General features: G+C 44.3%; 1 protein-coding gene across 5 annotated transcripts in view; it reads right to left on the bottom strand.

The window, feature by feature from the left end:
* The window catches only part of CPEB4 (cytoplasmic polyadenylation element binding protein 4), a 42,593-nt gene extending 38,058 nt beyond the window's left edge, over positions 1-4,535 (bottom strand). For 2 of the 5 annotated variants that reach the window (XR_013922813.1, XM_080353011.1), the window contains exon 1: positions 1,412-4,535. Coding sequence is in view for 4 of the 5 variants with exons in the window: in XM_080353011.1 (XP_080209137.1) it covers positions 1,412-2,533 (1,122 nt within the window). In the remaining variant the exon portion in view is untranslated. The remainder of the gene's footprint in view (positions 1-1,411) is intronic. The other 3 variants (XM_080353009.1, XM_080353008.1, XM_080353010.1) reach the window with 3 other exon arrangements.
* Positions 4,536-15,575: the final 11,040 nt, after the last annotated feature.

Raw genomic sequence — 15,575 nt, 5'->3', positions numbered from 1 at the left:
CTGTCACTCCGAACATCAGCTGCGTGTCAGGGTACAGGATGAATTGAACTGGGAGCCAAGTCTCACTGCAGCGAGGCTGAAAAAAGCCCGACTGCAGCTGCGTCCCTTTTTCTAATGCTTCCAGTGCCTAAATTTGGTATGCTGGACACAGGTTCATTATATTAATTACAAATTCTGACATTAAAATCCATGATTACTATGCATTCTAAATTTACAAGGGCTCTACCTGGTTATTGGACCAGCTCAGAGCTCTGCAGTAGAAAATAAGGTCTCGAAAGGGTAGTTCTTGGCAGCAGCTACTCAGCTGTCAGGGGCTGCAGAGGCTGGACAGGCCCTGCAAATCCACCCACACGGCACAATTTACCAAAAAACAAACCATTCCTGCATCTGAATCCACAAAGTCATTATTAAATATATTTACATTTCTCTAGGGTTTATAACATGAGACGTATCGCACGTTTTTTATCTACAAATCTTTGAAATTACTATTAAGTAGGTCACCCTGGTTCTTACAGCGTGGCTGGAAATGCTGCAATCGTTTGGAAATCTTTACTTTTGCCCTCATTTGAGGATCTTGAAAAACAACCCACTCCATGTAAAAGAACTTTGGGCTTTTGGATTCAGCCTAAAGGAGTTTACAAAAGGTGCACACACATAAAAGCTGGGTTTAGCTAGTGGTCAGATGAAGAGTACTTCTGTTTCAATTTTTACTGCAAATTAGGTTTAGCATTATACAGCTATTTTTAAATTCATAAAAAGCTGGCCTAGGAGGAGAGGTTGAACAGCCAGAAGACCTGCCAGGATGAGACTGTATTAAAATACAGGAGACCACCAGGTGAAACTTGTCCAGATCTATTTTTGGTGATGATTTAATGGCCCGTAACCAAAACGTGCTGCCATTACCGAGGAAAGCAAACTGCATTCATTACCATCATGTAAAATAAAGTTTGCAAAAAATACTACAGCATTTATGTTGCATTAGGAGTCCATATGATACTGTAAAACAAAATACAATCACTTAATGCTTTTGCTCAGATGTGGTGCATCCTCAAATCATTTAGAAGGCCTCAGATCAGGCAGCACTTTTTTCCTTACTCCTCTTAGTAGATACACTTGCTATTTGTAACTAAATTTGTTCATTGACTGTTTCTCAATGTGCGTAAGTATTAAGCTGAAGGGAACTGGATAATACAGATATCTGGTGGGCAACATATGACAAGCACTATTAAAAAAAATAATAGCTCAGAAGACAGTTCACACTGTAGCATTTTAAGTTAGACATATATTTTTTTTAGTTGCAAGCACAGAAGTCATACAATCAGATGGTGCTGTTCAAGCCTCCCCCCCTTCTTAGGGCATTTAAATGCACTTACATGTTATTTTTCTTACGGATATAACAGCACATGCTCACCTGAAAAGGAAAAATGTTGTCAGCTCTATTCAGACTGTCTTCCATCCACGATTTTGGAGCGAAGGCTGAGCTGGGTCGAGCATATTTCTGCAGCTGGATATGATTGCTTGCAAAATTCTTCTTTAAGGGCGAGATGGAGTTGAGGGGCGTGATCCCTCCATTCAGTCCCCTGCGGTGGTCTCGGCCTTGGGACCCCCCCCACCCACCGTATCCACCGCCACCGGGGCTCCATGAAGAGGGGGTCGGCGATGGACTTTGGTAGCTGCTCCACGGAGAAGGTGGCTTGTTAAGATTATTAGCCAAATGAGGCAATTGATTAAAAGCAGCATTTCTATGTGCAAAGGGAGGCGGGTGAGGACTTGCAGGAGACCTCCTCTGTTGCTGATGCTGATTGTGGTGATGCTGAAAATGGGGGTGATGAGGGTGGTGCTGAGAAAGGGGTCCGATCTGGGGGGAAAAGCTACCACCAAAGCCAGGGCTGACGTGATGTGGGAAATTCTGAAACAGCAGAGCACCATTATTAGCCGAGGCAGCAGGGACCCCTCCCTGGTGAAAAAAACTTGCATCTTCATTGATTATTGTAGAAGAAGAAGGAGCTATAGCTGCAGACCAGTTGCTAAAACCAGTCAGAGAAGATGCAGTGGATGTCAAGGGCTGTGTCGAAGTACCCAGCCCCGAAGCCTCTTGATAATCAAATCCTGTCAACACCGGCGATTCAATTCGTATTTTCTCTTTTCCATTGCCGTTCTCTGAAGAACTATCGCCCTGATTTTCTTCAGTTTTAGTTTTCTCAGGTTCAGAGAGCATGCCTGCTTCCTGACTTTGGCCAGGGGAAAGCTGCTGTTTTTCTAGGGACTCTTGCTTTTCCTGTTGCTGAGTTTTAGATTTTTCTGACCCCAGAATCTCATCCTGAATATTATGGGCAGCTGGAGCAGGAAAGAGCCAAGCTGACCCAGCAGTACTGCCATTGGCAGCTGTGTTATTATTTATAAAAGCAGCAGGGCTGGGGGCTGCATTTTGATGATGGTGTGGAGGCTGCAGATGGGGATGAAATCTGACTGGAAAAGCTGACTTATTTCCAGTGTTGTTTTGCACTAACACTCCAAACCCGTAATCCCCCATTTATTATATTTAGGGTTTGAATCCTCCCTGTAAGAACAAGTTGATGTTTAGTGTTTATCTCGTCCTCTTCTGAGGTGAGATTTGTAAGTATCCTGGTTTTAGCTAGATATTCCAGTTTCTCCCTCCACAAGATTTATTTCAGATTTGGATACAGATGTTTGGGTTGTTTTTTTTTTTTTTTTTGCAAAAGACAGATCTCTTCAACTATTTAAATGTGTCAATTTGTGTCCGTTTCCTTCCTTTGGCCAGGAGGAAGGGAAAAATAAATCTTTGGTTCACAAAATAAGAGGTTTCCTTTTTCTAAAGGAAATGCACTGCAATGAGAGAAAAAGCTTCTGAGGAATAAGGATAAAGAGACTCTAACTATCCTGTTTTTTTCCTCCTCAGCAGCCTTGACTCGCCCATAAATGAGTTAAGAGGGAAGTAAAAAAAAAAATATACAATGATGTCTGGTCCCCCAACCCCTTGGCAGCAAAAAATAGATTTAAATCTGGAATAATTTAATACATCTCTATAATCTAATATATATTTGTGTCCTGTTCAAAAAGTCTTTGCTGTGGGTAAGGGACAAACGTATCTCAGCACTCAGGTGAAAAGCAGGGGGTGAGTTACAGAAGAAGCTTTTTCCCGTTCTATTAGTTTTAACCTATTATATTTAGTAATAATATACACTGCGTGTGTGTGTATGCGCGTGTGTGGTTGTTTAAAGGGGTAAGATCTTATCTCAGGAAATTAGTATTCTATGTGTGCTGGGTGGGGAGTGAGTTGTGCAGAAGGGTGGATTCTTGATGCTGCTCCTTTTGGGCTGGGTTTCTGAGCTCGCCAGACTCGCTTCTTATTTACGATCCAATATTCGCGTGTCCCTTCATACGAGTCCCGGCTGTCTGAAGAGGAAGATTTTCATCTCAGAAAAAAAAAACCCCACAGCGTTCGGGAAAAGGGAAGGGAGGGGACGGCGAGTTGTGCAGGAGGAAGGGGAAGGAGGTTGTTTTTTTTCCTTGCTCTCGCTGCTGCCGGGAGGGCGGTTTGCGGTGCGGGGCTCTCACCTCCTTCCACCGCGATCCGTGGGGTTCCCCCGGGGCTGAACGGCCGGTGGATCCGTCCGGGGGTGTTTTTTCCTCCGCGGGGACGCGTTGTCCAGCGGGGCAGGGCCGGGCCGGGCTCGCCAGGCCCCGGGTGTCTCTGGGGTGCCCCCCGCGGTGTCCCCCCCTCCCTCGCAAGAGTCGGGGAAGGCAGGAGGGGTTTGTTTTACCTCAGGAGAGGCGCAGGCTCCGGCAGGGAGGGGAAGGTGCAGGCGGCGGGGGGCCGGGCTCCTCTCTCCCCCATGGAAGGTGTTTAACCGGTTCTCCCGAATCGCCCGGGGGTGACGGGACGGGGTCTCGGCCGCCTGGCGCAGCGGAGGGGGGGCTCGGCGGGACTAACCGGGGCGCGGGGTCCGGCGGCGGCTCCTCGGCACAGTCCTTCCCCTGCTGCGCGTCTTCTGGGCTCCAGCCGGGCTGCCGTCCCCCTCATGTACACCGGCCGGGCACCGGAGGCTCGCCGGGGGGGACGCTGTGCCGGGAGGTGGAAGGAGGGGGGAGGCTCCACGGGCGAGAGCGACAGAAGGCGGGGGTGGGGGGGGGAGGACGGGCGAGAGCGACACCGGCTCCGGGGAGTCGGAAGGCGCTTCGGTAGCCGCGACGGGTCCTCCGCGCGAAGCGTTCGCCGCTGCCTTGTTTTGCCTCTTCTTTTTTTTTTTTTGTTTTTTTCTGTCTTCTTCCCCTCCCCCCCACCCCCCCAGCAGCCGCCGCTTCCTGCCTCGGTGCCGCAGCCGGTGCCTCCCTCCTCCCCACCCGGCCGCTGCCGAGCCCCGTCTCCTCAGGACCGAGCTGCCGCACGAAATGACAACCAGCTGGAGGAGGCAGCGCGGCACTTCCGGTTCGGCGGCGGGCGCGCCCCCGCCCCGCCCCCCGGGCCAGGCTCCCCGCCCGCCGCCGCTCCGCGCCCGCCATTTTTGGTAGGGGCAGGAAACACCTCGGCTGGGGCGGCCACTTTTTTTGTGGGCGCGTCACCCGCGGGCTTGGTAGCCATCCTAAGTAAGGGCAAAAGGTTAGGCGGATGCCGGCGGGGCGACCATCTTGGGCTGGGGAGCGCAGTTCCCGCCGTGAGCGGCCATCTTTGTTGAGGGCAGGTCGTCCTCCGCAGCGCTGGGCTGGGCCTTGACAGGACGGGCTGGGTGGGGCACCCAAGGCGGTGGCCCTTGACAGTCGTTCCGTGCTGTAATATCGTGGCTAATATCTAACAAATATCAAATCCTACCCGGAACGCTGCCTGTTTGCAACACCCTTTGGCACCCAAGGGCTGAGGCCTCTAAAAAATCATTGTCTCCCTAAACTGCGCTGGCCTGGGCCACCATGGTGAAGCCACTTCGCTCGTGTAACAGAAAATAAACAAAATAATGCAACAAAACGCCCTGAGGGCAACTTCTGTGGAGAAAATAACACAGTATTTGTCTGCTGCTTGCTTATGAAATGTGGAAATGGGATACTGTGACAGAGCGTCATATTAAAAATGTGTGAAAAACGTAGGGAGTTTTCCAAGACACTCATTCTGAAAGTATTTTGAAACTCCATCTCGCCTAGGTATTTTAAAGGCTTTCCCAAATAACTTGTGTTATGGTGGTTCTTAAAAAGGCTAAAAAAACCCACCTAATTAGTGGAAGGTACAAACAGAGGCAAATAAATGGGCAGTAAAATGGAGTCAGGGCAGGGCCCACCCAGTGCCAGGGGAATCACCACCCACCACACGGGCCACCACATTTTGCTGATTTTCAGCTTCATTTGTCGATGAAGGGACAGGAGGTTTGACCTGTGACAGCCAGCAATGAGGCCACTACAACATTTTAAGCACTAGAAGTAGAGATGTTTACGGGGAGGGGGATTGCAGAGATGCGTTCGCACTGAAGTGCAGCTCTCAGAGCTGGTGGTGGGATGAGAGAATCTTCATCGCATTCCTCCGATGTCTTGAGCTTTCTTGTTGCTCCTGCAGTGTGTCCTGGATCAGCACACCTTCCCCTCAGCCCGCTGCAAAACTGCCTCAAGCTCATGGATCGCCCCAGCAAGAAATCCTGTCCAAACAACTAATACAAAGGCCCTCGCTTCTAACAGACTTTGGGAACTTCTATATCAAAAGTGAACGCACGTTACAGCAAGTTGTACAAGACAAAGTGTTAATCCAGCATGTATTTTATATAGCTCTGTTAGCGATTATTACTTCATCACACATAGCAAATCTGTATAAAACCAAGGGGCTTGCTTGTCCCCAGCTGCCAGGCATACAAAGTACAATCCCAGTGTTAGCTCTACTGTGGTTACCAGATGGCTGGCACCACACATTGCACACATCTGATTTGCTTTTTTGTGTATATTGTTACGTGGTCTATGGGCACAACTATGGGTCCAAAACTGACGTGCGCTTTAAAATTTATTCTTACACAGGAATGTGGATTATTAAAGGGCAAGCCTCAAAACTTTTGTCTACTACAGATCAGTTTTGTAAAACAATTCGATTTTGGGATGGGTGCCCTTTTTGCACATCTACAAATTAACACACGCAAAGAAAATATAGTTCAAAATTAAACAACAAAAACCAATGAAATTAAAATAGCTATATGTAGATGCAGCAGCAGAAGAATCAAATGGAAAAAGAAACATGCAGAAACGTTTCCTGAATAAGTTTGATTTAGTAGTGGGGTGTTCACTACTGCTTCCTCCAAGACTCTTTCCAACCTGCTCAGTCACCTGATTGTAAGTTTGGATGATACAGATATTTTTACCAAACCCAGTATTTCTCAACATTTTTATTAAATAAACTTTTTTCTTTACAATTGCATATGCCTTATTTCCATGTGTGAAAATAGACTTGTTTACTTCTGGTGCACACATTATTGTTTGTGAACGTGTAATTACTGGATTTTAATTTCCACTTTTGTTTACTGTTTGCAACCTATGTGAGCCCATCTGATATTGTTATTTTCCTCTGTATTTTTCTGGTCGCACTGTTATTATCGTCGTCATCATCAAATTGAGGGTTAACAAGCACTTCTCTCAAGAAGCTATGAACCTGGCTCCAGCAGCAGATTGCTATTACATGAATAGTTTGGGAAAGCCTGGGTAGATGGCCTTAATTTAATTTCAGGCGCACCCTTGCAATGCATTAGGGTAGACACAGATCAACCAGAGTGATATGAGCAGAACTTCCAAAACCTGACTTTAATCGCTTTGCTTGACAAACATGGTTTGCTGAAACCATGGGAGGTTTTTGACGGCTGACATTTTGATGGTATCAGCCGCCCAGCAGGATTTATGTCATTTTATTCAGCCTCTTTGAAGAAAAAATGCCTGAACAATATACAGGGATTGCAGTCACTACATTTAGTTGCAAAGAATAAATCACTAAAGAAAGGGAGCATTATCTATAAATAAGAGCATTTAACAACCTGCGAGGAAGTTGCCACTTTGATGTCTGGATGACGTAAAGAGAGTCTCGAATAACGCGTCTGAGCTTTATTTGGAATGCAGGAAAACCAACAGGATTGTTTTTGAATTGTCATCTAAGTTTTGAAGAAACTAATCGTCAAATCCACTACCTGATTAGCTTAAAACATTGTCAGATATTTTAACAGCAATAGAATTTCATTTACCAGGAGAGAATCTTCCTTTCCCAGCTGTCTAACAAAGCAAAACCAATCTAGTTTCCATGGAGTGATGACAATATTGTTATTGCTTTTCATTACAGACATGTTAAAATAGCGACAAGCATTCCTAAAAACTTTCTTATTGCTCCATTTCAACCTATAGCTAACAGTATAGGGAAGATTTTTTTAAGTCACTCAAGCCATAAGCTCATATCTTTGCATGGTCAAATCAACCTTTTATCATGTAGCAAGTGACACACTGATTTTCCTGTAGCTTATACCATGACCTACCTTTTGGGTGAAACTTGAAACGTAAGATCGAAATAATTTAAAAACAAAACAAAAAACCAACCGTGGGCATGTCGGTAACGTGAGTCTAATTTAGACATTTAATGCTAAGATATCCCCTTGCCTCAACGATAGATATCCAAGGACATTTTCGATGGGAAGGAAGGGGGAGAGTTTTCTCGGTACCATTTGCTGACTGAGATTCAGTGCCCGATTTTGCCGCCACGTCCACCAAGCAGGTACCTGCAGCTCGGTTGTGATGTATCCAACACCTTCCACCTGAAAGGGGTTTCAGGCTCAATTACACTTGATGCACTTTTAGTCGCTATGGTACCTTCCACTGATCACTATCAGCACTTAATGGATTAATTTTTGGAAGCAATTCACTTCTTCTGGCCACCTTACGGGAGTGGGTTCCTCTGGCCGCTCCGGCTGATGTCGTTCAGCAGCTTTAGCTGCTGATTGCTGGTGGTGACGTGCACTAAGCAGGCTACCCCCAGCCTCAATCTGCAGGATCGCAAACCCCTTGACAACCTCTTCACTGCAAGACTGAATCACACCTGGGAACACATTGCTCTCCTCTCAGGGTCAGATTTCTCAGCTGCTTTTATTCCAACAGTCTCACCGTAACGTATTACCCAATAAGCACACGGCTGTGACTCAGGTCACAGGAAGAATCGACGGTGTCTGAACTGGTGTAGAAAAATCTGTTTGCTCACTTGTACTCAGTCAGAAACCATCTGGAGATCTGCAGTTTGCTTGTGTCTGGTGTAGCACCCGTTCAACCTTTTGGTGTTACACACCCAACGAAACACAGCAAAGGGGAAAATCTTCAGGGCAAAACAGAACAATGTTGTCAGGTGGACCACGTAGCCTTGGTAAGGTTGTATGACCCAAAAGACATGGAATCGTTAATGATCATTTAACAGAATTAGCTCACAGATAAACTAAACCCGAAAGAAATGGAAGCCCCAAGAAGGAAACTCTCCAGATCATCCTGGAAGAATCCAAGAGAGCAGATGCGCGTTTTGTGATACACCCTGAGTGTTATCAAATCAGGGTCCTATTGAGCTAAGAAGTGAAAGGACTTACAGAGCTTAGAAGGAAGTCCTTATGGAAAATGCCTTGCCAGCAAGCCGGTTTTTTAAAAATCAAAGGACTGTCATCTCTCGTGCATCTGCTGATTGCAGCTGTCACAGCGGCATCTGGAAGAAAGGTGAACCCTTGGTGACTCAACACACAAACTTCAAATATGAATGCTGCACACATCGCCGGTTACAGCAACATCGGGCTCATGCATCCATTTAACACTCTTGGTGGGGAAACTGAGAATTCAAGTCTCATTGCCGTATAGTTAAAGTCATCTTGTGCCTTAAAAAATAAAGAAGGAAGAAGAGCAGAAAGAGTGTAAGAATCTCTTTTATAAGAGCAGAATTATCAACTGGATCTTGTGTATCAAAAACTGTAACAAGGCCTGATGTTTTCTTGAATGTCAAATGCCCTATCAGGATGTCCACATCTCCAGTTTTATAATAATAGTAGTTGTATCTTGTCCATGCAACAGTCTAGAGCATATTAACACGATTTTGTACATCAAATTAAAAGTCAAAATTAATACTTCCAGCACAAGGACTTTAGGAAGAGTGCACTGGGCTATGCTAAAATTCAAAGGGATTATTTATTAGTCGTGTGTTCCTCCACATTACTTTAATGTATCACATAAGACGTAGGAGTTGTTCACATTCAGTGGTGATAAAGGCAACCAACAGGCCTGAAAAGCTGCGTCAACACTTTATCTGAAACAATCACCCCAGGAAGACCAAGCTAAAAAGTCCAGGCAAGCTGTCAGTAGTTAATAGTAGCCTACATAGAGAGAAAAGTTTTATTTCAGAATAATTTTCAAAGCCTGCAGAAAACTGCACAGAAAATCCAGCAGTTCATTTTCTGCTGACGCAGCTCCAACTGCTGTTTGCTAGATCATATCTCAGCTTGGTCATTGCAATATCAAAGTATGATTTTATAAACCCAGTAAACCATTTAACTCTCGTGTAAAACACATTATACATGCTAATGGCTTCATTTGGCTAAGCTGGCTTTGTCATTTTTCTGCAACTGGGTGAAGGTACCATATATTGATATGCTCTCCTACGTTAAGCAACCCCTTAATGGAACACATTGCCTTGGAGTCTTTAGTCTTGATGAAAAAAATCCTTATCACTGCCCAGAGAACTATTTTGTGTGCAGTAATTATGTAATATTAATGAACAATATTACGCACAACTATATTTTCCAGCCCTACTCTTTGTATGGAATGTACTTTAGAATGACCTGACACTGCAAAAATGCCTCCAGCTTCCATGGCTCATGTAAAATACAATAAACACATAAATAATGTAGAAGAGGAAATAGGTAGCGTTGCAACAGCAGTGGTGTTCTTACCACTGTACTCCAAAATTCGGCAGTGTGGCCCTTGGAAATCCTTTTTGCACTTCAGGATACTGTTCCCTCAAGCTGGACAAAGAGTTCCAAACAGGTATGGAGCTTTAAAATGCAAACGTGAAAGCTAATTTTATAGCTTTATTTCTGAACTTGTAGAAGGAAAGAAGCACGAGGGGTGTTTGCCCACTGCAGGATTTGCACAGAGCCTCATATGTCTCTGTGCCGAGATGCCGAAAGTGCCTAATTTTTGATCACAACTGCATCACAGCATCGTATCCATGTGGAAGCAGGAGGGAGATGCTTCTCTGGTGCCTGGTATCAAGACTTCACTTCTCAATCTCTCTCTTTTCATTTTGGTTTTGTTTCTGTTTGGTTGGGTTTGGTTTGGGGGCAGGAGGTTGTCTTTATTTCCCCCACACACACTTCTAAAATAAAATAACTTGTTAGCTACTTCCTTCTCATACAGGGGGAATCCATCAGGGTTGTTGCAAGGGCCAATTAGTCAGGGCTTACAAAGTGCACTGGTGCTAAGTATGATTTTTACTGCAACTTGGTGACACCTTCATTTCTCAGAATAAGATTTCACAGCCTGTTCATTTACAAAGTGGGCTAGTGCCTTTGGGTATTCGGAAAGGGCAAAAAGACGAATTGAAAAGCACCAAATCATTTAATTTCAAAGTGCACTAAGCACACACCTTCCCATTTTCTGACTAAAATGTTCAGCGGCTTTTTCCAAAGAGGTTTGTATTCAGGGCACAGAAATAGTTTGTGGATTTTAGATTCCTGAAATACTTAATGATGCTATTCAGGGAAAAAAAAAAAACCAACAAACCTGGCTTCTTGTCCTAAAAAAAACAGATTTCACGTGCGAAGTGTTAATGAATCCAGGTGACAGCTTATGGATAAAAATAGCATTAAAATCCCTAAATGTTAGCTCATCAAACACTTTCAAGCACAGGATTCCTGCAATTATAATAATGTGAAAGCGAAGAGCACAATATTAAGAGTCAAATTCAGAGTGACCAAAGGGAGGCTGGTCCTCTTTTCCCTTCCTGGGCTCCCCATCGATGCTCAGTGTCCTGCCCCACAGCGCTGGGCTGCTCAGCTCCCCTTGGAGCTGCTGGATGGGATCTGTCCTCTCCAGGCTGTATCTCCATTATTAAATAGGAGAGCAGCAGTAATCTGCTCCATTTTAGGCAAATTAAGTGCAGCTCTTTGGCTCCTGGCACGTTCCCAATACGGCTCCGAGATGAGCGTAATTCCACAAAATCCATAAAATTCAGAGCCTGCGACTGCTACTGTTCCCCCTGCCCCATGCCTTGCAGATAATGTCAAGTCCTTTGCTGGGTACTTCACAGGGGAGAGATATATTGTGTGTGTGCCTAATGAATTTTGGTTTTCTATGGGCTAAGGGGACAAGTGAAGAAGAGAGTTTCAGTCTTACCTTGGAGTTCTCTACCTTGGGGGTTTTATGTTATATTTCCACTGGCAAGGGAGGGGGGGACGTTACATTTGCAGCGTTCCCCTCCTTGCAGGGAAAGAGGGTGTGTTTCCACCGACAGAGCAGAATGAACTCATGCTTTCCAATTTTTCCCCATGTTAGGAAATAGGTCCTGTCTCATTACTGGTGACAGCACATATTGGTAGGTCATAGAGCAAAGGGAGAGCCTTGCGTAGAACAGCTGGGGCCCAGAGCCAGAAATCTCATTAAAGTAAGCTGCTGCTATTTCCAGCCTGTAATAGAGCTTTGGAGCTTGATTATATTCAGTGAAAGCAGGTCATTACAAACACAGTGCTTTTTGCATATTATCTAAATTGAAATAATAATATGTTCTCTCCTTTCATGTGCTATATTGATAAATCCCAACTTATGAATGAAACATGTTGATTAGTTAGTTAAAAATAATTAGTTCCATATTATGCCTCCAAGTTTAAGGCTTGATTAGCGCAAACAAATAACTTTTCTTGATAATAAGTCATTTACAGATTATTCTCTTAAATGGAGCACAGAGGCATAAAAATAATCTGCAGCGATAAATTCTGTTATTTGTTCTCTCTTTTCTCTTTGACTTGAAATAGAACAGTACTTTTAGAAGTTCAGATACAGAATATCTACATGCAGATTCTGATCTCAACAGCAATTGCTGCAATGCAGCTCTGGCGTTATTTGATTGAGGTGGCCGTGTACCAGATAAGAACGTGACCCATACATGTCCTTTGATTCAATCTTTCTGGCCATAGAGTCCCAAAAGAACAACAATTATTGCTTGCAGTCACTGCGAATATAGCTCTGGTTTGCTTCTCGTTATTTAACTTGCGTTTAAATATTCTGATATTTACATCAGAACTGAGCTAATGAGCAGCTGCTGGTTTAAGGTTTTCTTCAGTAGTGGTAGCACTATGTAACTTTGTCAGTTCTTTTGAAAGAACCTTTAGTCATCAGTTCTGTGAAGCCAGCACCATTTAAAAATGCCCATAAAGCTTAAGCACAGTCCTAAATATGAACACTTTCCTGCACCAGGACTTAGGGTGGTCAGAGGGACAATGTTTTTCGTAGCTTCCCTTGGGTTATTCTCACACTGGCAAAAGATGGATCCACAACCTTTTACAGGAAACACCCACTAAGGAAAGGCCATACATTGATAGGATTATAGCATATATAATGTAATAAAATCAGCTAGTATCCTGATAAAAAGCCTCCACTCTGTTGATACTACTGTCTCTGCTGTTGGTCCCACTTACAGAGCCACTCAGCTGGAGCATTATGGCTCTCAATTATCACCGTGAAAATCCAGCCCTATTTTGGTACTTGTAGCAGTCGAGTACAGTGTGGGAGTCTGACGGGGTTGTTAGAGAACATCAACCTTCGTATTTAGGCGCTGGAGCATGACAGTTCGGGATGAGGCAAATAATACACTTTTGTAAAGCATTTCTATGAAACACTTTCCTCCCTGGTTGACGGGAAGACTTTGCAAAGCCTGAGAAGAGAAGCATCCAGCTCTTTCCAGACTCCAGCACAGAAGGTAACTCGACAGCAGCACTTGTGATAGGGACACTTGTCCACCAGCAGCTGAGACCGCCAGCTCACCAACTACACATCATCACCAGATAGCCAGGAGCTGGAAGCAGCTACATCTCTAATGTTTTGTGAAAGACCTGAAGTCACTTACTGGTTAAAAACACTTCAATCCTTCCCAATCCTCTCAGAGGGCACTTACTGAGCAGCGGTAATGGGTTACAGTTCCAGAGTGCTTTTAAAGCACTCAGTGTCAGAAAAAATGGCATTAACTCACTCTTCCCCCCAATATTCTGGACCTGATTTTCAATGCTGATCAGGAGTAATTTCACTCAAGTGAAGGAAGTTATACAAGACCTGCGTAAAAGTGGAATCAGATCTGTGTATTATGCGATTAAGATTCCTGGCAAAATATGCTGTATTTACTTGATGAAATTAAAACATTTCAAAGAGGGCTATGTTCTTACTTCCTAGAAAACAGAACAGAACATCAGGTAATCAATAAGTGTATAAAAATGTTTAAAAGGCAAGCATTGCAGAGGCCAGGAAGGGAAAAAACGCAGCTGAACTCACTTTACATGATATATTATTACACGATACATTATTATTTTTACCAACAGTGCTGAGAAGCCAGTGCAAAAGGCAAGAAACTGATTCAATGGTATGGCAAATAACATTTGTCTCATAAAGCAAATTTTGCCACTTCCACGACAAATAAAACTAAACACAAAATCGGACTGTTCAGTAAGGACTTTGGCTCCAGCCTTCCTTGAACTTTAAGAAATTCGGGGAAACAAGCTCGTGGGTTGGGCCCACTTGTATCAGAAACACAGCACTGCATTCATACCGCGTTATCTGTACTTTTTCATCACTTCAAATCACAAGCACCAGGCAGTGTGGGGTGTGTATCTCCTGTAACAGATATTCCCCAGTTACGTGTGAATCCTCTCCAATGCCTTCCACAAGAAGAGGCTCCATTAGTGCTAATGAAAGTGCTGATTCTGCACAACAGACACCGAGGATTCTCCGGGAGAGCTGTAGCCAAAAAATGGGCTCTTAAATGGGTAGGGAGTCACTCGGCTTCCACCCTCCAATCTAAAAGAGCTGCTTGACGAGTCTTGCTTATTGACAGAGCCTTAGAGGTAAACAAGGAGCTCAAGAAGGAAATCTCGAGGAGTTTGACAACATAAATAAGCTGCACATAGTTTTCTGACTTGTTATAACTCACAAATCACTGTATTAGCTCCTGGGCTACTGCAGGAGCACAAAGAGGCCACTAGAACGAGGAACAAACACTCCTCTGTGCTCTTCCTTCCCCCTGTGTTACAATAAGCCAGGGCTTGTGATGCTTGGCCGAAGAATGGGGAAACCGAGGAGTGACTTTGGACAATCCATGCTGCTGATCGTGAGTCACTGGCTAAAGATAAAGACAGATCTACAGTCGGATGTGGTGTGTGTAACAGCAGCTTTGTTTGCCATCAGCGCAGTTGCCGTTTGCTTTATGTCTGATCTGAATTTTGCATCACGGATGCTCCGAATGGCATTAAAATGAATTTTTGGGAATGTACATGAGGGGAATAGACCCCTGCAGTGTCAGCCTCGCCTTTGAATGGGTTGGCTTTTTTTCCTTGTCACATCTTTCTAGCCTCTAAACCTCTGCCTTTGTATTGTAATATGGCATGCTGTAAATATCTATAATGGAATGGATTACATCAGCTAACTGAGTGTTGCCAATCTCAATATTAAACTCTGCAGCAGTAAGGAGCCCTGCCCAAAGGACTATGACAAGTATTCAGCTCCATTTGTATTTGAATACAAAGTACAGAATAAACCCGCATAGTTTCTGGTAACTGATACTACCTGACAGATAAGAATGACACAGGGGAAAACAACACTAGAGCGCTGAAGTTCCTGCTCAGAATGAAGAGCTGTGGGGTACCTGACACGTGCCCTTCCTGAATTTGCCGCAGGTTAGTCATTTTGCTTTTTTGATAGTAACTCCCCACCCCAAATACCCAAGCAAGTTCAAAAAGTAGCATCCTATTTCTGCACCCACTGACTCTGCTAAGGCTGCAACGAGAGAGAAAGCGATCTGGTGGGATTTTAACATATTTTCACCTCATTTCAGATACACAAAAGACGCTGGTTAAAATGCTTAAAAATATGTTCAACATCTGTTTGCAGTTTCTATATGCTCAGTCAGCTGCGCATTGACTGTGCTGTTCTCATGGCAATTTCAAGTTAGCTCGAGGTTGTTTGGGGCCAAATAAAATCCCATTCCTATGAGATAAGTTACCATCGGCTTCCAGCGAGCTTGACCAGAACTATCGTCCCCATGTTAGACTGTTCATCTGAATCTTCTCTTTTTCAGCCCTCACCATGAATGTTCTTGGAAGAGGCTGCTCAAAGATTTATGTAGCAAGTGCAAAATAATTAGACTCAGTGGAACACAAGTTCTAAAGCGTGGGAGGCATGATTCAGCACTTCATCTTTCCAGTGTTAATGATTTGTTGTTTATCTGCTGGAGATTTTCAGGGGGAAAACTGGCCGGCTCTGCTAAGGACATCAAGATTCTGTAAGTGGAAAGATAAAGAAGTTGGCAAGAGCTTCCTTTACCCACCATG

This window comes from Nesoenas mayeri (genome assembly GCF_963082525.1).
Source record: "Nesoenas mayeri genome assembly, chromosome: 14".
In the NCBI taxonomy this organism is placed as follows: domain Eukaryota; kingdom Metazoa; phylum Chordata; class Aves; order Columbiformes; family Columbidae; genus Nesoenas; species Nesoenas mayeri.
This window is presented reverse-complemented; position numbering and strand designations above follow the sequence as displayed.